This window comes from Plecotus auritus (assembly GCF_963455305.1).
Source record: "Plecotus auritus genome assembly, chromosome: 1".
NCBI lineage: Eukaryota > Metazoa > Chordata > Mammalia > Chiroptera > Vespertilionidae > Plecotus > Plecotus auritus.
Window position 1 is genome coordinate 187,175,927 of NC_137770.1, and position 25,171 is coordinate 187,201,097.

A 25,171-nucleotide genomic window follows, 5' to 3' on the forward strand; every position below is an offset into this window, starting at 1 on the left:
ACTGCTATCGACCTGGTCCAGGGCCAGCCGGCTTTTTCTTTCCTGGACTGTCACAATGGTCCCCTACCTACTCTCCCTGCTTTCGACTTTGCCCCTTAGAGCCTAGATTCAGCACAGCAGCCGGAGTGGCCCTCTAAAGTCACATCCCCCCACAGCTCAAAGCCCTCACTCAGGGTGACAGTAGGGAGTAGGGGGGAGGCCATGGCTTAAAATAAGACTGACCTGCCCTAGTCCTCCCCGACACTGTCTCCTGACTTTATTTCCTACCACTCTCCCACCTATACCACATGGCCCAGGCCCCAAGGCCCCCTCAGGGCCCCCTTTTCATTGCTTAGAATGCACTTCCCTCTTTCCTTCAGCTCTCTGCTTAGCGGTCCCATATTAGAGAGGCCTTTCCTGACCCCCTGACTGTGTCACATGAAATAACATTCCCCACCCCTGCATAACTCGGCTCTATTTCCCCTCACCTTGCTTTATATTTCTTCATGGCGCTTATGTTACTGTTTGATTGTCTCTCCCCTTGGTTTGAATATGTTTCATAAAAGCATGAGGTTTCTTTTGTTCAGTGCTGTATCTTCAGCGTTGTCAGACACATAGAAAACACCTGGAAATATTACAGATGGTGTGCAATAAGTATATATCATGAATTAATGTGTATAAAAATAGAAGCACTGCTAATGCTTTTTTTTTTTAGTGTGAAAACTCGAGGGAGCCATTGTAATTACCAATATAAATGCAAGAACATGAATAAATAGGTAGTATTTATTATATTTAGGTATCAGCAAATCAGAAGATAATGAAAGTAATAATAAAGTAATTATTATGAATTGTGTTTCTCGCAAACATGAAAAGGCATCTGCTTATTAGGCACATTTGCACCCAGACTCCCAGACTCAGTGCTATGCTGGGCATTCTCCTACAAGCTTCTCCACAGGAGTCGAGCCGTGATGATTCTCTCATGTAGGAAGTCTTGCTATAATGGTGCCATTTACCACATATTTCTGGAAGGCAGTACAAACTGCAGATTCTCAGTATGTTAGCACATAGTTAATCAGTATGAAAAGAGGTGAGAAGAAATATGCTAATAAAGAAAAGCCTTTACTGCACTGTCAGTATCTTTAAAGAAAGATTCAGGAGGTACTTTGTGACTATTGAAGGTTCGAATGTGGTACGCAGTTGTAAAACCACTGAAGTAGAGGACACTCAAGATTCTCGCCCAGTGAGTGAATCAGTGAATCCATCTTACATCAGAGGAAATGGAAGTTTGGGGGCATAGAATGAGACAAGACATATTTTCCTCAATTACTTTTGTTTTTTGAGAATATGTTTAGTGATTCTTCCATTCATACCATAAAGGATTTAATATTATTTTAATAAGCTTGAGAGTCTCTGAATATATCTGTTTTCATTCCCATTATTTGTCCATTTTATTTCCTTGGGAAGATTATTTATTGCATTTCAAAAATTGGAAATAAATGATGAAAGTGCTACATTTTTAAGGATGTTATTGTCATAAATTCATAACTATTTGAGAATTTATTTTATTTGACGAGGTGTCTTCACATGCAAGTGTTTGAGATTTCATTTCAGACAGAGGCCAGCGGCCCATTCATTTTCAGGGCTGTTAAACGTGAATGAAGCTTAGTAATAAATTGCTTCCAGCAATAACTTTTTATAAAGACAACTCAAACATAAATATGCAATCACAATGGAAGCAGGAAAATGATGAGCAAGGAAGTCAGGATGGTGTAAAGCACAGTTTTAAACAGAGAAAACACACCCATGAAAACATCGAGACTCACTTTGGATTTGTCACTTTAAAAAAAAAAAAAAGGCAAAATAAAATTACATTTTCTCTTCATAGTTATTTATCGCTCTAATATTCAGGTATGAGAAATGGTTAGTCCTTAATTAGTTTTTAATCACCTCCAAATTTAATTATTTTCCTTTCTTGCTGCTAGTCAAGTAAATCTTGACTTTGCTAGTCAAGATCTTTGTGCAGTGGGAAAGAATGTCATCAAAGCAACATACTACGTGGATTATCAAAGTATTTGAATATGATTTCATTTTTAAAAGTAAATTAAGTTAATATGAAAAGCCTCTATTACCAAGAAATCTATTTTACCCTAAAAATTAGTTTATTGGATCATATTGTTTGTGGTCAGTAAGAAATAATAATTCTGATTATAAGTAGAATGTTCTCCAAAATGGTTCTAACAAAGATGTAAATCTACACATTTCTGGCATTGCTGTTCAGTAGCATCACTTATTCTAACATTCATAAGAGTGAAATGGGCTCCTATTAATGGCATTTCATTTCAACCTCAGTGTGGTCATAAAACCACACCTCAATAGAGGTAAAGTAAAAGGAGTTATTAATACTTACTTATAGCATTTAGTATGCGTCAATTACTCTTCTAAGTACTTGACAAGTATCATTTCATTTAATCCCCATCACAACCCTGTAAGATAGTTAATATTACCATTTACAAATAAGGAAACAGAATCTAGTAAACTCTAAGGTTACATAGGTACAGCAGTCTAGTCTCCCCATATTCGAGGAGGATACATTCAACACCCCCTCCTCCCCAGTGGATGCCTGAAACCTGCAGATAGTACCAAACCCTATACAACTATGTTTTTTCCTATGCATATATACCTATGGTAAATTTATAAATTAGGCACAGTAAGATATTAACAACAGTAATAACAAGTAATAAAATAGACCAATCATGCTATACTGTAATAAAAGTTTTGTGAATTTGGTCTCTCTCTCTCTCTCTCTCTCCAGTAATTTTTGTATTTTTTAGTCCAGACTTATTTCTGTGTAATGTTTCCTCTCTTTCAGTAAATGGCTTAGTGTTACTCATTACAGGGGGTCGGTCCCCTGCTAAAGTCTGTAGGCTCCATGCTTCCTGGTGCAGCACTGTTGTTGTCCACTGGAACATGTTTTCTGTTCATGTCTTCTACCCTGAAGACATTTAATGCTTTCCCATCTTAACTGAGCACTTAATGTACTGTGGCCATCATGTTTGGAGTTTGAGGTGCAAGGGAATACTAGCATGAATTCCTTTTCACTTCTTCACAAATTCAGGAATGCAAGATTTGTTCTTACTCTACCAGTAGATCTTAGCAACCTCAGCATACGATTTTTCTTCTTAAGTCAAGAACTTGCATCTTTTCACTTAAAGGAACCCATTTCATGCAGTGAATAAAGCTCTTAGTTTTCAGCATGTCTTGAATAAGTTAGGAATTCTTTAACATTACAAATAGTTAAATGCTTAAGGAGTATAGGAAAAGCAAAAGTGAGTGCTTTTTTTTTATTTTGTTTTGTTAGTCCTCACCCAAGGATTCCATGGATTGTAGGGAGAGTGGAAGAGAGAGGGAAAGACAGAGAGAAACACATGTGAGAGAAACACATCGAGATTGGTTGCCTCCTGAAAGTTCCTCCCCAGGCCCCTGGCTGGGGAGGAACCTGCAGCCAAGGTACGTGCCCTTGATCAGAATCAAAACCGGGACTTTGGTCCACAGGCCGACACTCTGTCCACTGAGCCAAACCAGCTAAGGCCAACAGTGCCCTTTTTGATGGCCTATCTCAGTCTTTAGGATTTTTTTTTCTGAATAAAGTGTTAGAATTTGAATACCTGTGTATTTTTGTTATTGTCACTGTGAAATATGCCTGAGTACATTTTTTATTTTTCTTTTCAGATGACAGAAATGATGCTCAGGAGAATAGCTTAAGAGCCTTAATAAAAGAGCTGCCAGACACGCACTACTGCCTCCTCAAGTACCTCTGCCAGTTCTTGACAAAGGTAGCCAAGCACCATGTGCAGAATCGCATGACTGTCCACAATCTCGCCACTGTGTTTGGGCCCAATTGCTTTCAGTAAGTTAGTGGAGTTTTGCTTTAAATATTATCACATACCCCTTTTCTTTGAGCATTGCCTAAAATGACTGGAATGTATACGCATACTATTTCAAACCAGAAAGTCAACCAACTTCTGTTGGAGAAGTTCCATTTTGCTATTGGGCATTTTAGCCTCATTGTTTGTACCAATTTTTAAGAAAGCAGATAATACCCTCTATGAAACCATCATTTGTAATATTTCAAACAACCTTATTTAAAACTAGAGGCCCAGTACACAAAATTCATGCACGGGGGGGCGGGGGGGGGAGGGCCCTCAGCCCAGCCTGCACCCTCTCCAATCTGGGACCCCTCGAGGGATGTCCGACTGCCCGTTTAGACCCTATCCCAGTGGGATTGGGTCTAAACGGGCAGTCGGACATCCCTCTCACAATCCAGGACTGCTGGCTCCCAACTGCTCGCCTGCCTGCCTTCCTGATTGCCCCTAACTGCTTCTGCCTGCCAGCCTGATCACCCCCTAACCACTCCCCTGCCAGCCTGATTGATGTCTAACTGCTCCCCTGCCAGCCTGTTTGCCCCCAACTTCCCTCCTCTGCCGGCCTGGTCACCCCTAACTGCCTGCCCCTGCAGGCTTGACCAGCCCCCAACTGCCCTCCCTTGCAAGCCTGGTTCCTCCCAACTGCTCTCCCCTACTGGCCTGATTGCCTACAACTGCCCTCCCTTGCAGGCCTGCTCCCTCCGAACTGCCCTCCCCTGATGGCCATCTTGTGGTAGCCATCTTGTGTCCACATGGGGCAGTCATCTTTGACCACATGGGGGCAGCCATCTTGTGTGTTGGAGTGATGGTCCATCTGCATATTAGTCTTTTATTAGATAGGATAGAGGCCTGGTGCATGGGTGGGGGCCAGCTGGTTTGCCCTGAAGGGTGTCCCAGATCAGGGTGGGGGTTCCCTTGGGGCGTGGGGCAGCCTGGGCAAGGGGCCTGTGGTGGTTTGCAGGCCGGTCACGCCACCCCGGCAACCCAAGCAGAGGCCCTGGTATCTGGGATTTATTTATCTTCTACAATTGAAACTTTGTAGCCTGGAGTGGAGCCAAGCCTTCTGCTCCGTCTGACGGCAGCAATTTCTGTTGGGATTTATTTATCTTCTATAATTGGAACTTTGTAGCCTTAAGTGGAGGCCTGGCCTGGGCTGGCCAGAGTGTGTGGAAAGCTTGGCTTCCTCCATCGCCGGGGAAACCCAAGCCTCCCTCCTGCTCTGTCCATGGCCATAGCCATCTTGGTTGGGTTAATTTGCATACTCTCTCCTGGTTGGCTCATGGGCGTGGCTTGTGAGTGTAGTGGAGTTATGGTTAATTTGCATATTACTCTTTTATTAGATAGGATTCTGTAACTAAGCTTTACTTTCACTAAAAAAGAGCATTTTAAAAAAATCTAATCTGAAACATTGATTAGCAGAAAGGGGAGGAAAACGATGTAGTGCATAATTTCTTTAATAGTGATAAAGTTCAAAACATTGCTAATGGATGGAAAATTACAAGCAGAATATGTCAGTGACAGAAAAATGTAACCTCAGCTACATTTATTTATTTTCTAGGAATAAACTAGCCTAGGAATAAACTAGTTTCTGTGGTGGGCGCTACATCACTAACCACAAGACTTTTTGTAAAGCTTTATATTTTATTTTCCCTTAAAGCTCTTTAAAGTATGAAACATGATCTTGCAATCCAGGGACTTTGCTTTTCACTCTCCTATTAATCCCTGCTGATATAAAACACATTCCTTCTAGTTATAAGGAGAGAGAAAAAGAGAGGACACTTCTCACACTTTAAAGCTCTCAGAAATTCTCAGGAAGTTTTTTGTTTTTCTCTTAATAGTGTATCTGCTTATCCACTCCATTAGTCTGTAGAACCATTCAGCTGCCCAGAACTAGTAATTTTACATCGGGAGAACCACTGTCTAAATATAAACTCTGGCTTAGATCATAGTGGCTGCAGGCTTCAGGACCTTTGCAGCCTACCAGAGGGAGGAGTTCTGCCTTAATAATGATCCCCTTTGTAACCTTAGATATTTAAATTTTAAATAACAGTATTTCATAGGATGTGTTAGAGTCTCGTACATAAATGTCTCAAACACAGGCTCCACTAATTCTTCTCTTACTCAGGAGCTCTATGGTAGTAAAAAAAAAAAAGCTGTATTTAATTTTACATTTATCTGCAGAGTAAAATTTGGTGACTTGCATCTAAGAAATAAAGGTAAGTAGAAAATATTACTCAGCAATTTTGAAACCCTAAGTTCTAGAAGAGGTGAAAGCAGATTATAAATAGAATGCTTATTTAATAACATACAGATGCACATATCATTACTGGCTTACTGGATTGGGCTTGATCTGGAATTTCTGATAACCTGCTTCAGTTAGTCAAAATATCAAATAAGTGATGAGTTTTTATTATAGAGTCTACTAATGATTATAGCTTAAATTTTTTTTTTGCCCTAGCCAGTTTGGCTCAGTGGATAGTCTGCGGACTGAAGGTTCCCAGGTTCGATTCCAGCCAAGGGCACATGCCTGGGTTGTGGGCTCGATCCCCAGTAGAGGGCATGCAGGAGGCAGCCAATCAATGATTCTCTCTCATCATTGATGTTTCTATCTCTCTATCCGTCTCCCTTCTTCTCTGAAATCAATAAAAATGTATTTTAAAAAATTTTTTCTTGTGATAAAATATACACAACAAGTCTGGTGGGTGTGCTCAGTGGTTAGAACATCAGCTCTTGCACCGAAGCATCATGGGTTAGATTCTCAGTCAAGGGCACATCCCTGGGTTTCAGGCTCAATCCCCAGTCCTTGTCAGGGCGCAACTGGGAGGCAACCAGTAAATGTGCCTCTCTCACATCAATGTTTCTCTCTCTCTCTTCCCTCCTTCCCTTCAACTCTCTCTAAAATTCAATGGGAAAAATATCCTCGGATGAGGACTAAAACACACATACATATACTGTATAACAAAATTTACCATTCTAACCATTTTTAAATATACAGTTCAATGGCACTAAGTACATTCCTATTGCTCTGATCTATTAATTGGTATGTATTTCTAAACTTACGGATGTAGACATCACTACCAGGTCCTTTTCTCATTGAAATAGGCTATACTAATTATAACAGATAGTGTTTATTGAGCACTTAGAAAGTACTGTACTGTCTCATTTATCTAATTGAGTCTAAAGAGGTAGAAGTGGTTATTTTTTTCTTGGAGTTCCTTTAACTACATCAAGGAAAAGTAGACACTTCAACTCTAGTGACCACAGTTAGTCCGTATACAGTATGTTATAAAGATGGTCAGTAGAAAGCTGCTATTCAAGGACAAGTCTCACCATGAACCACTGAAAGACAAACGAAGGCAACACTTCTCTTAATAACTAATGTGAATACTCTGTATAGTCAATAGGTGAGGAAGATTTATTTCTAATAGATATGGGAACATCCTCATGAAATAATTTGTATAAGAATATAAAGTTTTAGATACAAAATAATGTCTATGAAATATATAACCATATAAGTGAAAAGAAATACACAAACAATATATGATTGTTCGATGTTCTGGATTCCAGGCTTCTAGGTGACTCTTCTTTTTAAAAAAATATTTTTTATTTATTTTTTAAATTTTTATTGATTTCTGAGAGAGAGTGAGTGATAGAAATATCAATGATGAGAGGGAATCATTGATTGGCTACCTCCTGCACCCCCTCCCCCAATTGGGGACCGAGCCAGCTACCTGGGTATATGCCCTGACTGGGAATTGAACCATGACTTCCTGGTTCATAGGTTGACGCTCAACCATTGAACCACACCGGCTGGGCTCTAGGTGGCTCTTAATTATGAGGGTTTCAACATGTATATCCAGTTACAGGTTTATTAAATTTAGATGATTGGGTAATATTATCATTTTAAAATATTCAAACAATAGAAAGTTATGTAGAATAAAAGTAAAATATCCTCCATTAGTCCCTCCCATTCCAACCTCCTCCCTAGAAATAAAATCAGTAACCAGTAGGTATATATCCTTCCATCCTTTCTGAACACAGCAATAATCTATTTTTAAATATAAATTAGATCCTGGTGCATAGGTTGTGAAGCTTGATTGTTTTTATGGTAGAACTTGAACTTTTAATATCAATATAATTTATACTTCATTCTTTTTAAAGCAGTGGTTCTCAACCTTCCTAATGCCGCGACCCTTTAATACAGTTCCTCATGTTGTGATGACCCCCAACCATAAAATTATTTTCGTTGCTACTTCATAACTGTAATTTGGTACTGTTATGAATCATAATGTAAATATCTGTGTTTTCCGATGGTCTTAGCCTCTACAGCAGCGGTTCTCAACCTATGGGTCGCGACCCACAAGTTGAGAACCGCTAGCAGGGTCGCCTAAGACCATCAGAAAGCACAGATATTTAAATTACGATTCATTAACAGTAGAAAAATTACAGTTATGAAGTAGCAACGAAAATAATTTTATGGTTGGGGGTCACCACAACATGAGGAACTGTATTAAAGGGTCGCAGCATTAGAAAGGTTGAGAACCACTGTTTTAAAGTATTGAATAGTGTGAAATTTGCTCTAGTTTATTTAACTATTGACGAGCACTGAGGTTATTGTCATTTAAAAAAAATAAACAGGTACTATATATGGTGCCAGGTGGGTACTGGAAATACAGGGAGAACACTTTATAAAGAATATGATTGTCTAACCACTATGCTGTACGCCTGAAACCAATACAAAATAACATAAAAAGTAAACTGTAATTGAAAAAAAAAAAAACAATTTAACCATCAATTAAAAAATGGTTAAAAACAAAGCAAAAGAGTTGCAGTGAACCTCTTGAGTGTGACTCTATGTACACACGCAGCTATTTCTTTAGAATGATGTCCTAGAGGTGGACCTGCGCCATGGAGGAGTTTACACTTTTTATAATATATTATGGCAATAATATAATGATGTTTTTATAGTATAAAATAATATAATGATGTTTTTATAGTGTAAAATAATATAATGATGTTTTTGTAGCATATACTGTGTCATAGTAATAAGTATTTTTCTATGAAAAATTCATCAAACTTTAGACTGTAAACTATATATTTTCTGTATCATTTTTTCTAAAGAATTTTGTAATATCCCAGTTTCTGTTTTTGTATGTGTGTGTTTTTTGTTGTTGTTGTTAATCCTCACCCGAGGATATTTTCCTCATTGATTTTTAGGGAGAGTAGAAGAGAGAGGGAAACACAGAGAGGAACATCAATGTGAGAGAAAGACATTGATTGGTTGCCTCCTGCACGAGATCTAACCAGAGTCAGGGCCAGGGCCAGGGAGGAGCCTGTAACCAACTTCTTCAACTTAGTGCTTGTAACAGAAGCATATGTTATGACTTCCTAAAATTGCCCTGGAACTACCTACCTCCCAGACTAATCTGCTACCAGGAACTGACCTTCCACCTGCCTTGGGAATGCTGGGTCCTTCTCCTTGGCTGCTGCCTTGCAGCTGAGTCAACCAGCCACCTGCTCAGAGTTTCTGGCTTCCCCAGTGACTTTGGATGCCATACTAGGATCTCAATTCCTGACAGGCTGCCAGAGGGGCTAGATATGAACCTGGATGGGAGAACAGTTAAGTCCCTTTGATGAAGGGAAACAGGAGTCGGGGAACGTAGGCACATCTCTTCTTTCTCCCGCCAGTGAATCCATCTGCTGAATTCCAGACTGCCAAACCAGGCGTCTGTCAAGCAAACTGTTGTGTGTCATTGGGGTTCTTTTTTGAAATTACTATTTTGCATCCCTACTTGCCTCCTTTCCTCACAGCGATAATCTATTTTTAAATAGATTGCTGCCCATTATTCCTTCTCCCAAAATAATACACCAACATCCTTGTCCTTGACTTAGTCTCTGTTTTCTTGTGAATCTGCCCTAAGGCAATGTACACCTGAGGACATAATAGGAGGAATCTATTTTCAATACAGGAGGAAATCTATTTTCTTAAGATATGCTGAGGCATGTTGTACTTTAAGAATTTAAAGTATAAAAAAGAAAAAAAAAACAAAAAAAAATAACAAAAAAAAATAACAAAAAAAAACAAACAAAAAAAAGAATTTAAAGTATAATGTTGGCTGTGCGTGATTTTTCTTTTCACATGCTGACTTTGGAAACTAATTTTCTCATAAATAGCAAGTCCATGTGTCAACCAATGGTCTGTGGTGCCAAATCAATGCCAGCGAGTCCCCAATTTGAGGAGCGGTGAAGAAGGAAACTTTATGCAGTGCAAAACAGCTCAGTTATGATACAGCACGACTGTAGAGCAGCTCTGGGGCCTGGCCCCTCTCTGGCTAGACAGCTTTGCTCTGCCCCCTTTGATGGTCTGGTCTGCTCTGCCCAGTGCTTGTCTGCTTTATGCTGCACTGTGCTGCTCCACTCTAGTCGCCCCATTTGCTTCACGCTTCTCTGGTGAGGCATCTTGGGTATTTCAGCTCAATCAGGGAGACACGGTCTTCCTTTGGTAGAAGGGGAAAGTAGGCTCCTGGAGCCAGAGAAAAGCTGGACAGAAGTCCTTGCCTCTGTTCCCTGATTGGTCAGTCCATATGCAAATGAGGACTCCAAATTCTCACAGTGTGGTTGGTCCAAAAGGCACTGTCCTGATTGGTCAGAATAGAGCCACTCTGATTAGCCAGAGCTGTGTAGCTCCGATTGGACAGGAAAGCCTCATGTCTTATTAGTTGAAATAGGGTTCCAGAAAAGCCTTTGTAAGGCTGGCTCAGATGGCAGAAACACTGCAGCAGACAGTCCAGCCCTGGCTTCTTCATGAAGTGCAGTTTGGCTAGAGGCCCCTGCAGAAATGGCTGCTTGGGTCTGTTTTTAAACCTTTGAGCCCAGTTAGCCACCAGGAGCCCATCTTAGTAGGTGGCTTTTTCCGCCTCAGGATTCACAATTGTAAATATTATACTTTCCAATATTATTACATGACTCCGTCGAAATTGAAATTTCCTTTGACAAAACACTGTTCAAAGCTGAAATTAATATTAGAAAAACCTAGATATTTGTATATACTGTTATTTAGAGTTAATTTAAAAATCTGTTTGTTAAATGACATTGAAGAAACCAAAGACTCCCTAATGACTTTTAGCTCAGACTTTTTTTTGTTTGTTAATATTCTTGACACTTTGTGTTAAACTCATTGGGCATATTTAGTTTCCATCATTTAGTAACACTAATAACCACATTTTAACATTCAATAATTAAACTAATTGCTGTGATAGTAAGCCATTATGATCAAATTCTTCATTTTTTGTTATTTCTTTGCCTTTAGTCTATAGCTTTGTAAATTAATCCTATCCCTTCAAACAAGTATTTCATTGCTAAACAATAGGTAATCATTAATATTATAGGTATTTCCAGAGCTTAAAAGAGATAAATCAATTTTTTATCAATTTTTTATTTTGGGTGATAAGCCTTCCATGTATGCTTCTATCCAAGATCTCCATTTTTGCCTAGTGTCCACATAAAAAAAGTTTGTGGCTTATTTTTGTTAATCCTCACCTGAGTGTTTGTTTTTTTGTTTTGTTTTTTTTTATTGTGCTGAAAAAGATATACAATTTTCTATCTTTTTTTTTTTTCAATTATAGTTCACATTCAATATTATTCAGTCTCTATGCGGTCTCCACCTTCGGTCCTTGGGTGTCAGGGTTCTCTCCTGTGAGTTTTCCGTTGATTATTCAGGAAGCCTTTCCATATTTCAGTTGTAATTCCAGCTTGTACCTGGGAGCATTCCATTGATTTTTAAAGAGAGTGGGAGGGGGAGACACAGAGAGAGAAGCATCCATTGGTTGCCTCCCGTGTGAGCCTGCAAGAGATGTACGTGCCCTTGACTGGAATCGAACCTTGGTTCAGTCTGCAGGCTGATGCTCTATCCACTGAGCCAAACCAGCCAGGGCTAAAAAGGTTTTTAAAGCTGCTATGGGTGTTCTTCAAATCTTGCAGGAAAATAGCACAGTAAGTTAATCTTACCAAATCACTAATATATAACCTGTAGTTGCATGATTGTTGTTTGTGTGTGTATGATTGGTGTTTGTGTGTGAGTGTGTGTGTGTCTAATTAGGTATTTGGACAACATTAGATGAGATCAACTAAATTTGTAGACACAAACAGGATGTGTAACCAGATAAACCTACAATGTTGCTGTTATCTTATTTGTTAGCTACTGCTAAGCAGCTTTGTTTAGTTTGTAGCCCAGGATTTCACTTTTGGAAAATGGATAATTTGGATTGAAAAGTGTAGACAACTAACACTTTTTAAATTAAGCCCTGACCCTAATCTCTCATAGTCATCCTATCTAATAAAGAATATGCTAATTGACTCTCATGCCGTCCCAAAGATGGCGGCACCCACAGCCAATAAGGAGGGAATATGCTAATTGACTGCCCCGCCCTCAATGATGGCGGCACCCACAGCCAATAAGGAGGGAATATGCTAATTGACTGCCCCGCCCTCCGTGATGGTGGCACCCACAGCCACTAAGGAGGGAATATGCTAATTGACTGCCAAGCCCTCAAAGATGGCAGCGCCCACAGCCACAAGATGGCGGCGGCCAGTCCCCTCAGCCCCGCCGGGGTGGCAGGCGCGCAGCAAGGCCGGGCCTGCCCCACACGCCTGCCTCTGGAATCCCCCAGTCCCCTCAGCCCCCCAGCCGCCCAGGGCTGGCCCCAGGTGCACGCAAGCCTCAGATGGCGGCTGTCCAGCCACCCAGGGCCACCCAAGGCTCAGGTAACCAGGGCCGGCCGAGGCTGGTGCTGCCAGCAGTGGCAGCAGCAGAGGTGTGATGGGGCGTTGCTTTCCCTTAATCACCGGGTTGCCTCCCGCCCCTGAGGGCTCCCAGACTGTGAGAGGGGGCAGGCCAGGCTGAGGGACCCCTCCCTCCAATGCATGAATTTTCATTCATCGGGCCTCTAGTATATTTATAACCTGTTAACAAATCTATTCATAAAATGCTGGTTGTTCATTTAATTTTTAACACAATTGTTTTTAATACTACCATCCTCCATAACATATTTCTGGCATATTAAAGAACTAGAGGCCCGGTGCACGAATTCATGCATCAGTGGGGTCCCTTGGTCTGGCCTGTGGGATCGGGCTGAAACCAGCTCTCCGATATCCCCTGAGGGCTCTCAGATTGCAACAGGGCGCAGACCAAGCTGAGGGACCCCACCAGTGCATGATCAGGGCCGGGGAGGGATGCAGGAGGTTGGCCAGCCAGGGAGAGACCGCAGTAGGGCTCCAGGGCATGTCCGGCCCATCTCACTCAGTCCCAATAGGCTGAATCGCAGCAGCAAGCTCACCTACTGGTCGGAGCCTCTTCCCGCTGGTGGTCAGTGCATGTCATAGCAACTGGTCAAACGGTCGACTATCTGCCCCCTGGTGGTCAGTGCACATCATAGCGAGCGGTTGAGCAGCCTTAGCATATCATTAGCATATTACGCTTTGATTGGTTGAATGGACAATCGGACACTTAGCATATTAGGCTTTTATTATATAGGATGAGTGATCTGAAAGTTTGGCCTTTTCTCTGTTGAAACCTGTGCCAGCCCTTTCCATTGGTTACTTAATCTCCTGCGCTCTGTGTTATCAATTCCCCTGTCACTGGTAACTATGATAATTGATTTTTCAATTGCCCTTTAAAAAAAAAATTGCACATGTTTATTTTTATTACAAAAGTAACATATTCATTGTAAAAAAAAACTTTTCAAAGCAAAAAGCACAAGAATAAAGATGAAAATGAAAATCATTGCCCTAGCTGGTTTGGCTCAGTGGATAGAGCATCAGCTTGCAGACTATAGGATCCTGGGTTTGATTCCAGTTAAGGACACATGCCAGGGTTGCAGGCTCGATTCCCAGTAGGGGGCCTGCAGGAGGCAGCCAATCAGTGATTCTTTCTCATCATTGATGTTTCCATCTCTCTTTCTCCCTTCCTCTCTGAAATCAATAAAAATATATTAGAAAAAAAAAAAAAAGAAAATCATCCATAATTCTATTACCTAGATTCAGTTACTGTTCACACTTTAAGTTTATGTGCTTCCATATTCTTTTCTCTGTGTGGGCACATATATATTTATATTTGATTAAAGATGGGGTAATAAAGTAATACTGCATTATAACCTTGATTTTAAAACTTAATGTCATCTATTATGGCATTTTTCCATGCATATAAGTATAATTCTATGTCATCATTTCTAGTGACAGCATAGCATTGTGATCTTTTGATCAATATTCTTTATTTAAGCTATCCCCTATAAAATGGCATTTCTTTTTTTTTCTCAGCAGTAATAATAGGTAATATTTATTGAGTGCTTATTAAGTTCTGGGCAATATTCTAAGTGCTTTTCATTTCTTTTCTCTACACAAGAAGAAGCTGAAGCACAGAAAGTTTAACTTGCTCAAAGTCACGTGGCAAGGAAGAGGTCAGGGCCAGCATTCTGCATCCAGACAGCCTGGCTCCTCCACTCCAAGCTCTTAATCACCACTCTGTATCCCTATAAACAGCTTTGCAGTGACTATTCTTGAACATACATTTTTCACTCTTCACTAATTCTTTTCTTTGGATGTACTTTTAGAAGTAGACTTGCTTAGTCAAAGAATATTCATACCATCAGATTTTTTCTTCATTGAAAAGTTACACCAGTTTGTAAGCAGCAATCTGTGTATGTGCCCCCTTTCCCACACCTCCTCCAGTGCTGGCGTTATTATTCTTTTTCATATTTGCCAATATAATAAGCAAATTAAAATTTTTTTCTTATTTGATTACTGTGAGGTTTATCATATTTTAAAGCCTATTTTCCCATATAGTTTTTCTTTTGTAAATTACCTTTTCTATTCTCAGTTTTTCTAAGTTGGTGCTGTTTTTTTGTTGTTGCTTTTTTTGTAATGAATTATTAAGAGTTCCTTTTGTTATACATTGAAAATATTTCTCACAGCTTATCATCTAAATTTGAACTTGTAATTCATACTTTTTGTCACAAAAGTTTAAAGATTTTATTCTGTATATCAATTTGTGTTGTTTGGGTTTGATATTATCCTTAAAAAGCCTTCTTCCACAAGGGTTTAAAAATAATATTTACTTATATTATCTATTTTTGAAGTTTCATATTTTAATATTTAAATCTTGAAAATATGTGAAAAGTATTTTAGAAAAGGTATGATATGGGATCTAAAAGTTATAACATAGTCTCTTATATCTCATCTTATATTTAAATTTTTGAATATTTAGATACTGAATTCTAGTGAAATTTACTTTGGAATAAGATCTGAAAGATATGATTTAAAGATGTAATTTTTCACTGAAATAATTAGCCTGATAACCAAACAAAGTAATTCATACTTTGCCAAGTGGTTCAAAATGTCACTTTATCATCACATGAAATTCTTAAATATATTTTAGCCTTCTCTGAGCTCTCTTCTACCATACTGATCTATTTGCTTGTCTGGTACTAGTATCATACCCTTTTCTTTCTTTTTTAAATATGTCTTTATTACTGATTTAAGAGAGAGGAAGGGAGAGGAAGAGAGAGAGAAACATCAGTAGGAGAAGATAACATCCATCAGCTGCCTCCTACATGCCCCCTGCTGGGGATGGAGCCCACAACTGGCCTGTGCACTGCCCAGGAGTTGAACCAGCGACCTCTCAGTGCATGGGATGATGCCACACCAAGCAGGGCAATACCCTTTTTATTTTAATGTCATGAGCTGTATTCTTCCATGTAATTCTCCTTTTTCAGGATTTTCCTGGATAATTACGTGCATATATTGTCTCAGAACTTCATATATTTTTCTAAGTATAAAAATTCCCATTAGATTTTAGGTTTGTCAGGCATAGTTGAAATACTTAATATTGAGCCATTTGTTTAGTAAAATGACAAATCATCCCATTTGTCCAGTTTTTGCTTATGTATTTTTGTCTCATAAAATTGTAAGAGCTTGAAAAAACATGAAAAATTGTATACAGTGAAAAATCATGCACTAATTCTATTACTTAGAAGTAATTACTTTAATTTTTTTTCCTTCCAGTCTTTTCCCATGTATATATTCTTTTTTAAAATGTTATCTATAATAATAAAAGTGTAATATGCTAATTAGACTGGACAGCCGAACAACCTTCCAGACAGCCTTCTGGACAAAGCCGTGGTGGTGAGGCCCAAGGCAGAGGCGGTTAGGGGTGATCAGGCAGGCAAGCAGAGTGGTTAGGGGCAATCAGGCAGGCAGGCAGAGTGGTTAGGGGCGATCAAGCAGGCAGGCAGAGGGGTTAGGGCCAATGAGGCAGGCAAGTGAGTGGTTAGGGGTGATGAGGCAGGCAAGTGAGTGGTTAGGGGTGATGAGGCAGGCAGGCAGAGGAGTTAGGGGAGATCAGGCAGGCAGGCAAGTGGTTAGGGGCAATCAGGGAGGCAAGCAGGTGAGCGGTTAGGAGCCAGCGCTCCTAGATTGCCAGAGACATGTTCAACTGCCAGTTTAGGCTCGATCCGATCCAGACATCTCCATGATTTCGTGCACCTGGCCTCTAGTCAATATTATATTTTATGTACCTTTTTAATCCTACTTTTATATAAAACATTCTATAAATGTTTTTTGTTAGTTTGCATCATGTTTTGTTTATGTCATTTTTTACATCCTTTACATCCTTTAGTTTATGTCATTATTTGCTCATAGCCAAGACTTTTTTTTTTATTAATAAATCTTTATTCAGATTATTACAATTGTTTCTCCTTTTTCCCTCCATAGCTCCCCTCCACCTGGTTCCCACCCCACCTTCTGCCCTTACCTCCCCCCCACTGTCCTCATTCATAGGTGTATGATTTTTGTCCACTCTCTTCCTGAACCCCCCCATACCCCTTTCCCCCTGAGAATTATCAGTCCACTCCCTTTCTATGCCCCTGATTCTATTATATTCACCAGATTATTCTGTTCCTCAGGTTTTTAATTCACTTGATTTTTAGGTTCACTTGTTGATAGATATGTATTTGTTGTTCATAATTTTTATCTTTACTTTTTTCTTCTTCCTCTTCTTTAAGAATACCTTTCAGCATTTCATATAATACTGGTTTGGTGGTGATGAACTCCTTTAGCTTTTTCTTATCTGTGAAGCTCTTTATCGGCCCTTCAGTTCTGAATGATAGCTTTTCTGGGTAGAGTAATCTTGGTTGTAGGTTCTTGCTATTCATCACTTTGAAAATTTCTTGCCACTCCCGTCTGGCCTGCATAGTTTCTGTTGAGAAATCAGCTGACAATCGTATGGGTGCTCCCTTGTAGGTAATTAACTGTTTTTGTCTTGCTGCTTTTAATATTCTCTCTTTGTCTTTTGCTCTTGGCATTTTAATTATGATGTGTCTTGGTGTGGTCCTCTTTGGATTCCTTTTGTTTGGAGTTCTGTGCGCTTCCTGGACTTGTAAGTCTATTTCTTTCACCAGGTGGGGGAAGTTTTCGGTCATTATTTCTTCAAATAGGTTTTCAGTATCTTGCTCTCTCTCTTCTTCTGGCACCCCCATAATTCTGATGTTGGTACGCTTGAAGTTGTCCCAGAGTCTTCTTACACTATCTTCAACTTTTTGGATTTTTTTTTCTTTTTGCTTTTTCGGTTGAGTGTTTTTTGCTTCTTTGTATTTCAATTCTTTGACTTGATTCTTGTGGTCCTCTAGTCTGTTGTTGGGTCTCTGTATAATATTTTTTATTTCAGTCAGTGTATGTTTAATTTCTAGTTGGTCCTTTTTCATATCTTCGAGGGTCTCGTTATATTTATCGGCCTTTTCTAGGATATTCTTGAAAAGCCTTAAAACCGTGGTTTTGAATTCTATATGTAGTCATTTGTTTTCCTCCATTTCTTTCGTTTGTGATCTGTTTCTTTGACGCCGCATTTTTACTGCTTCCCTGAGTTGGTAAGGTAGATTTGTGTGCTAGGTTTCCTATATGGCCCAGTGGGTCGGCCTCCCCAGTTAACCTGAGGTGGATACTCTTGGTGCACCCCTTTGTGGACTGTGTGTACAGCCTTGTTGTAGTTAAGTCTTGATTGTTGTTGGTATCACTGGGAGGAATTGACCTCCAGGCCAGTTGGCTGTAAGGATCAGCTTTGTCTACGCTGGGAGAAGTTCGGTGCTGGAGACAGCCTTATAGGATTAGACTTGCCAAATTGCAGTAGCCTCTGTGCTCAGCTTGGATGGGGTGGAGTCTGAGGGTGGAGCAGACAGTCTTTGCTTCCAGTCAGCCTTGCCCTTGCGTGCGCGCCGCCAGACCTCTGTCTTCCCTGGCTCCCGAGTCTCCACCCGAGAGTCCAGATTCCCCCCACAAGAGCATGGGTCCCCAGGGGCTCGCCTGGAACTGGGGTTCAGTGCAGTCAGAACTGGGGCTCAGTGCAGTCAGGAGCTTCTGACTCCCTTCCACTAGGGAAAGCCTGTGGCAACCTCCGCAGCCTTTGTGCGCACTGGCATGCGCGCGCCTCCAGACCTCTGCCTTCCCCGGCTCCCGAGTCTCCACCCGAGAGTCCAGATTTCCCCCCGTAAGAGCATGGGTCCCCAGGGGCTTGCCTGGAACTGGGGTTCAGTGCAGTCAGAACTGGGGTTCAGTGGAGTCAGGAGCTTCTGACTCCCTTCTGCTAGGGAAAGCCTGTGACAACCTCCGCAGCCTTTGTGCACACTGGCATGCACGCCCCCAGACCCCTGCCCGCCGGGGCTCCCCCGGGTCTCCAAGTCTCCGGTTGCCTTTCTCTCTACCTGACAGTCCAGACTCCCCCTGTATGAGCCTGGGTCCACGGGGTTTTGCCCGGGACTGGCGATCAGTGCAGTCAGAACTGGGGTTCAGTGCGGTCAGGGACTTCCTTCCCCCTTCTGCCAGAGAAAGTCAGCCAGGCTCTCAGCCGCCCTTCCTCTCTGCGCACACAAAAACCTTTTACCGTACCTCCAATTCTCTGTGAGCTTTTCTCTTTCCTTCTAGTTGTAGAATTTTCACTCAGCCAGCTTTCCTGTGGTTCTTGATGGTGTCCGTTCTGTCTTTTAGTTGTAGTTTTGAAATTGTTGTGCGAGGCAGCAGTTTAGGTGCTTACCTATGCCGCCATCTTGGTTTCTCTCCTCATAGCCAAGACTTTTTACTGTTGATATTAAATTCTGTGTGTATACAAAAAATGTATTATTCAATCATCTATTTCTCATGGTGAATCCATAAGAATAGTTGGTACTTTCATACTTTTATAGGTAAAAAACTGAAGTGTACAAAGCATCAGTTTTTAGGATTACAGAGGTAGAATAGAACTGATAACATTTATATTGGTCTGTTTCAATTGAAACTTTGAACTAGGCAAGAGAATAAACCATTGTTTTTTAGAGAAAAAAAAAGATTAGTGCAGGAAAATTTCTGCACTATCATTGTCTCTTGGTCAGATGGATAAAAATATTAGCTGAAATCATATAAAACTGCCATTTTTTCAGTTCAAAGTGGCCAAATATTATGATTTTATATAGTTCAATATTATAGTAAACTCAAGTCCATCATACTTATCATCAGCTAAGAACATAAGTTTGAATCACAAGAAATTGAATGTACAGGATGATACAACAAATTCTCCATTGGATGTCTATTTATTTTTCCCCAGTAATTATGATGATTTATAATTTTATGTGAACCATACATAGTGTTCCTCTGAATATCCTGTGGGCAGGGTAAATTTATTATTCTGACTAATAGTAGCAATGATGCTTCAAGCATTAGTTTTTCAAATAAAAGTAATCAGAATGCTTTTTGACCTTGGTTTCACTCAAGAGGTGGCAATAGATTTTCAAATGGTTGCTCAGCAAATTGATTGGTTGTTTATAATATATGAAATTAGTAACTAATAGTATTTAAAATATACAGTGTGATTTATATATATTTCTTATGTGAAATAATACTTTATTTTATTGCAAGGAGCAGTGGTTTTTTTCCCTAGTAACCTTAGGTCAGTATGTTTTAGGTCAGGGTTCATGTGAGTAAGGACCAAGTGTAGATATTTTGCAGGTCTCTTACCCTATCAGTGTGAGGCAATGTTTTTTAAAGTGTGTGAACTCTTCTCTAGAATATACCTCTCTAGAGAATAACCAGGCTTAGTGGTTGAGCATTTCTGATTGGGACCAGAGTCAAAGATTTCTTATACTTTGAAAAATAATCCCTGTACTCCTTCAGTCTCTGTGGGAATGCAGTAATTAAGCAATAGCATCTGCAGTTAATGGTCATCTAGAGAAATATACGGTCCAGCATAAATTCAAGGTTCTTTAAGTCAGTCTATTATTTATTAAAGAGAAATGCCCAACCAGAGGATATCAACACTTGTCTATTAAGTAATACTTTAACAATGAAATTGTATGTTTCCCTTCAAACATACATTCATGATCTTGTTTATTCTATACTAGAGGCCCAGTGCACAAAATTCGTGCACGGGGGTGGGGGGTGTCCCTCAGCCCAGCCTGCACCCTCTCCAACCTGGGACACCTAGAGGGATGTCTGACTACCCGTTTAGGCCCAATCTCAGAATCCAGGACTACTGGCTTCCAACTGCTCACCTGCCTGCCTGCCTGCCTGATTGCCCCTAATTGCTTCTGCCTGCCATCCTGATCACCCCCTAACCACTCCCCTGCCAGCCTGACTGACGCCTAACTGCTCCCCTGCCAGCCCGATTGCCCCTAACTGCCCTCCTCTGCCAGCCTGGTCACCCCTGTCTTCTCCTGCAGGCCTGGTCACCCCCAACTGCCCTCCCCTGCTGGCCCAATAACCCCTAACTGCCCTCCCCTGCTGGCCCGGTTGCCCCTAACTGCCCTCCCCTGCCAGCCTGGTTGCCCCCAACTGCCCTCCCTGCAGGCCTGGTCACCCCTAACTGCCCTCCCCTGCAGGCCTGGTCACCCCTAACTGCCCTCCCCTGCAGGCCTGGTCCCCCCCAACTGCCCTTCCCTGCAGGCCTGGTCGCCCCTAACTGCCCTCCCCTGCAGGCCTGGTCCCCTCCAACTGCCCTCCTCTGCAGGCCTGGTTCCCCCCAACTGCCTTCCCTTGTAGGTCCAGTCACCCCTAACTGCTCTCTCCTGCTGGCCTGGTTCCCCCCCAACTGCCCTCCCTTGCAGGTCTGGTCCCTCCCAACTGCTCTCCCCTGCTGGCCATATTGTGGTGGCCATCTTGTGTCTACATGGGGGTAGCCATCTTTGTGTGTTGGAGTGACAGTCAATTTGCATATTACTCTTTTATTAGATAGAATGTCAATCTTAGGAAGAGAGGAGGCTCCTGAGGTGGCTGGTGGGTGGGTGTCAGTGATTGGCCACGAGGTACATCACCAGTAAGCAGGAAGACTAAAAATAGGATGTCTTTTTTTTTTTTTTTTAAATTTCAGAGAGGAAGGGAGAAGGATAGAGAGATAGAAACATCAATGATGAGAGAATCATTGATCAGTTGCCTCTTGCATGTCCCACACTGGGGATTGAGCCTGCAACTTGGCCAATGCCCTGACCAGGAATCGAACCGTGACCTCTGGTTCATAGATCGATGCTCAACCACTGAGCCACACCAGCCAGACAGGATGTCTTCTGACTCTTGGTCTACTGTGTTGCCACAAGATCACAATTCTAAGATGTTGTTATATACTGCATTTACTCTCTTCAGTCAAGGGTTAGTTGTGGGATTAATTACTTTATTGTAACTTTGCCTATGCATGTATAGTTCGTTTTAATTATAACTTTTAAAAGTTGAAGAAAACATTTAAAATGAATACTACTTCTCTTTGGGGGTGAAAAAAAAAGCACATGCAAATTCTGATGATTCTGCTTTTCTCATTTTTCATGCCTCTGAAAGAAAATTCAAGTGAAAGCAAAATCAGTTTATTAATGCAATGTGATTGCTATCTGTAAGATTTCAACATAAGAATTAGTGCCTTGTTTAAGCATAAAATTGAAAATAGCTATTGGCCTGTTAAACTCCCTGCATCATCATCCAGTAATGACAAATAGAAAACTTAGACATATCTGCAAAAAATATATAAATATATACATTGAGGCATGTGGCTTAGCTGTTGACAAAATCCAGTGGCAAATTTATATTCTCAACATTATTGTGGGAGCGTATATATATGCTTATATAATCTCCAGAATTATCTTACATCCCTATATCTGCCTTCCTTTATTTTCTCCCGTGAGGTTACTATAGAGACTGAGTCTTGCAGAAGCATAATTCCACTCCCTCCTCTGTTATTTACCAACTTTGTGTACTTTAAGTCCCTTAATTTTTCTAATCATCTATTTGCTATTAGGTGATATATGAATTTCTTTTCAGCATTAATATTTTTATGTGACTTTAGTTTTCTATAATTTGTATTTATTCATTTATTTGGTACATCCTATATGCCAGCAAGCAGTGTGCCAGATGTTGGCCAAACAACATGGTTCATACCTTTAGGGAGCTCATACTCTATGGGATAAGAGGGAAATTCCTTAAATAATTACTGAATTACAGTTGTGATAACTGTTGCAGTGGCGTTTATCTTAGAGATCCTAATCATGTGACTATTTGAGGGTGTATGCCTGTGAGGTGGCTTGTGCTTCATTCACACTTAGCTAACATGGAGCACTCTTTTTCCTTTTTAATGCACTCCATACTTCCCCCCAACCCTGCCCCCCATGTTCTCTTTATCTCTTCTTTGGCTAATTTTGATAACTTCTTAACTAGTTTTCTCTTTTATTCACTTTAATCTAAATTCTCATTATTACTAGAATTGCCTATTTAAAACAGATCATATCTGTCTCTTGCTTCTGATACCTATATCCAAGGATATTGCTTTCAACGATTTGGCGTTTAATTTCTCCTGTAGCCTCAGCTAGTCTTCCCAAGAACTATTCATTAGGGCTGTGGAAATAGACAACTATAATAAGATTAGAGGAAAATCTGGGGGCTGAGCTAGAGTTTAAAAGTCATTCATTCTGATTTACTTTTTTTAAAATATTTTTTTTATTGATAGTATTTACAGGTATCTCCCATTGTCTCCCCCTTCCCCCCTCCCTCCTAACCCCTACCCATTCCACCCCGACTCCCAAGGTCTAATTTCCAGACAAACTCTCTAAGAACAGTGACATCCTGGGGAGCATCTGTAGCTAAGTGATGGGAAAAGACAGTTGGAAAGATCAGAGGAGTGAAACTAATGTAGCATCACCAAAGCCAAAGAAAATGGAATTTCAGGAAGGGGTGGACTGTGGAGAGGGATCAAGGAGAAAGAGATCTGAGAAAAGTATCCAGGATTTGGGGAAGTAGAGATCATTTGAATAATAATTACAGACACATAATGACACTTCACACTGTTTCCAAAAGAACAGTCTTCTGAATAATACCCATTAAGAAAATATTATGAAAAGCATATTATATGGGAAAAATAATTACCCTGGGATTAGAAAAGAAACTTCTGTTTCCAGAATTAGTACTCATTTTTAGATATATTAATATAAATTATGGCTGACTTCACTTGTTAAAGTTCTCAGCTTTTTACCATCACATACAGCCATTGTCACATTTGTAATACCTCCTCTAAGTTTTCCATTAGAGAACAGAAGTGGGAAAATGCAGGTACATTAATTTGTAAACTTACCAATCCTTGGACTTCACGTCAGTGACAGTATTGAAACAGCAAATTGTCCTTAAAATAGGAAACAAGTGTATGTCTTGGAAGACAGATGTTCAGGAACATTTATGAGGTTAGGTGTTATTTCCTAGATATAATTATCCTATATAATAAAGAGGTAACATGCAAATTGACTATCATGCCCTCACACAAGATGGCCACCCCCATGTGGTCACAAGATGGTCGCCACAAGATGGCCTGCAGGGGAGGGAAGTTGTGGGCAATCAGGCCAGCAGGGGAGGGCAGTTAGGGGTGACCAGGACAGCAGGGGATGGCAGTTGGGGACGACCAGGCCTGCAGGGGAGGGCAGTTGGGGGCGACCAGGCCTGCAGGGGAAGGAAGTTGGGGGGGGGGGGGCCAGGTCAGCAGGGGAGGCAGTTGGGGGCGACCAGGCTGGCAGGGGAGGGCCATTGGGGGGGATCAGGCCTGCAGGGGAGGGCAGTTGGGGGGGACCAGGCCTGCAGGGGAGGGCAGTTGGGGGGGACCAGGCCTGCAGGGGAGGGCAGTTGGGGGGGACCAGGCCTGCAGGGGAGGGCAGTTGGGGGCGACCAGGCCTGCAGGGGAAGGAAGTTGGGGGGGGGGCAGGTCAGCAGGGGAGGCAGTTGGGGGCGACCAGGCTGGCAGGGGAGGGCCATTGGGGGGGATCAGGCCTGCAGGGGAGGGCAGTTGGGGGGGACCAGGCCTGCAGGGGAGGGCAGTTGGGGGGACCAGGCCTACAGGGGAGGGCAGTTGGGGGCAACCGGGCCAGTAGGGGAGGGCAGTTGGGGGCAACTGGGCTGGCAGGGGAGGGCAGTTGGGGGCGACCGGGCCAGCAGGGGAGGGCAGTTGGGGGCAATTGGGCCAGCAGGGGAGCAGTTAGGCGTCAACCAGGCTGACAGGGGAGTGGTTAGGGGATGATCAGGATGGCAGGCAGAAGCAGTTAGGGGCAATCAGGCAGGCAGGTTGGGAGCCAGCAGTCCTGGGTTGTGAGGGATGTCCGACTGCCGGTTTAGAATCAGGCCTAAACTAGCAGTTAGACATCCCCCGAGGAGTCCCAGATTGGAGAGGGTGCAGGCTTGGCTGAGGGACACCCTCCCAATGCACAAATTTCGTGCTCCGGGCCTCTAGTAATATATGATATTCATTCCTAATACAAAACAATGTAATTTCCATGAGCATGAATTAATCTTGCTGATAGATGTACTTTTAAATAGAAACGACAAATATTCTTTGCCTTTATTTAAGTGTATTGCTTTTTTTCTAGACCATTTTTTATTTTCATCTTCCCAAAGACTTTCCCCTTAAATTCTCTTGCTTTTGATTGTCTCATACCATATCGCATCAAACATTAAAATACACCCACAAGCCATACTAATTACAATTTATTTTAAAAACTGATTTCTGTTCAGTTGTAATTGGATAATTGACATAAACATATATTTACCAGTTTTTAATTTTGCAGTGTTTTGGAATTTTGAGATCTTAAGCATTTTCACTGTCTCATGAAAATTCATCAGCCCTAGGCTATCCTTCATCCATTAATGGATAAAATGGCCCTATTTCAAATAAAATTATCTTAGAGAAAGCAAGGTGGCTCAGTTAGATGGTAGTTCATCTTCAGCTCTGTGATGACTTCACA

The 25,171-nt window shown here is 41.3% G+C and overlaps 1 protein-coding gene across 3 annotated transcripts in view; it reads left to right on the top strand.

Annotated features, from left to right (window-relative positions):
• The window catches only part of FAM13A (family with sequence similarity 13 member A), a 293,412-nt gene that overhangs the window by 61,141 nt on the left and 207,100 nt on the right, over positions 1–25,171 (top strand). For all 3 annotated transcript variants that reach the window (XM_080647483.1, XM_080647484.1, XM_080647486.1), the window contains exon 4: positions 3,709–3,886. In XM_080647483.1, the coding sequence (XP_080503609.1) occupies positions 3,709–3,886 (178 nt within the window). The remainder of the gene's footprint in view (positions 1–3,708; positions 3,887–25,171) is intronic.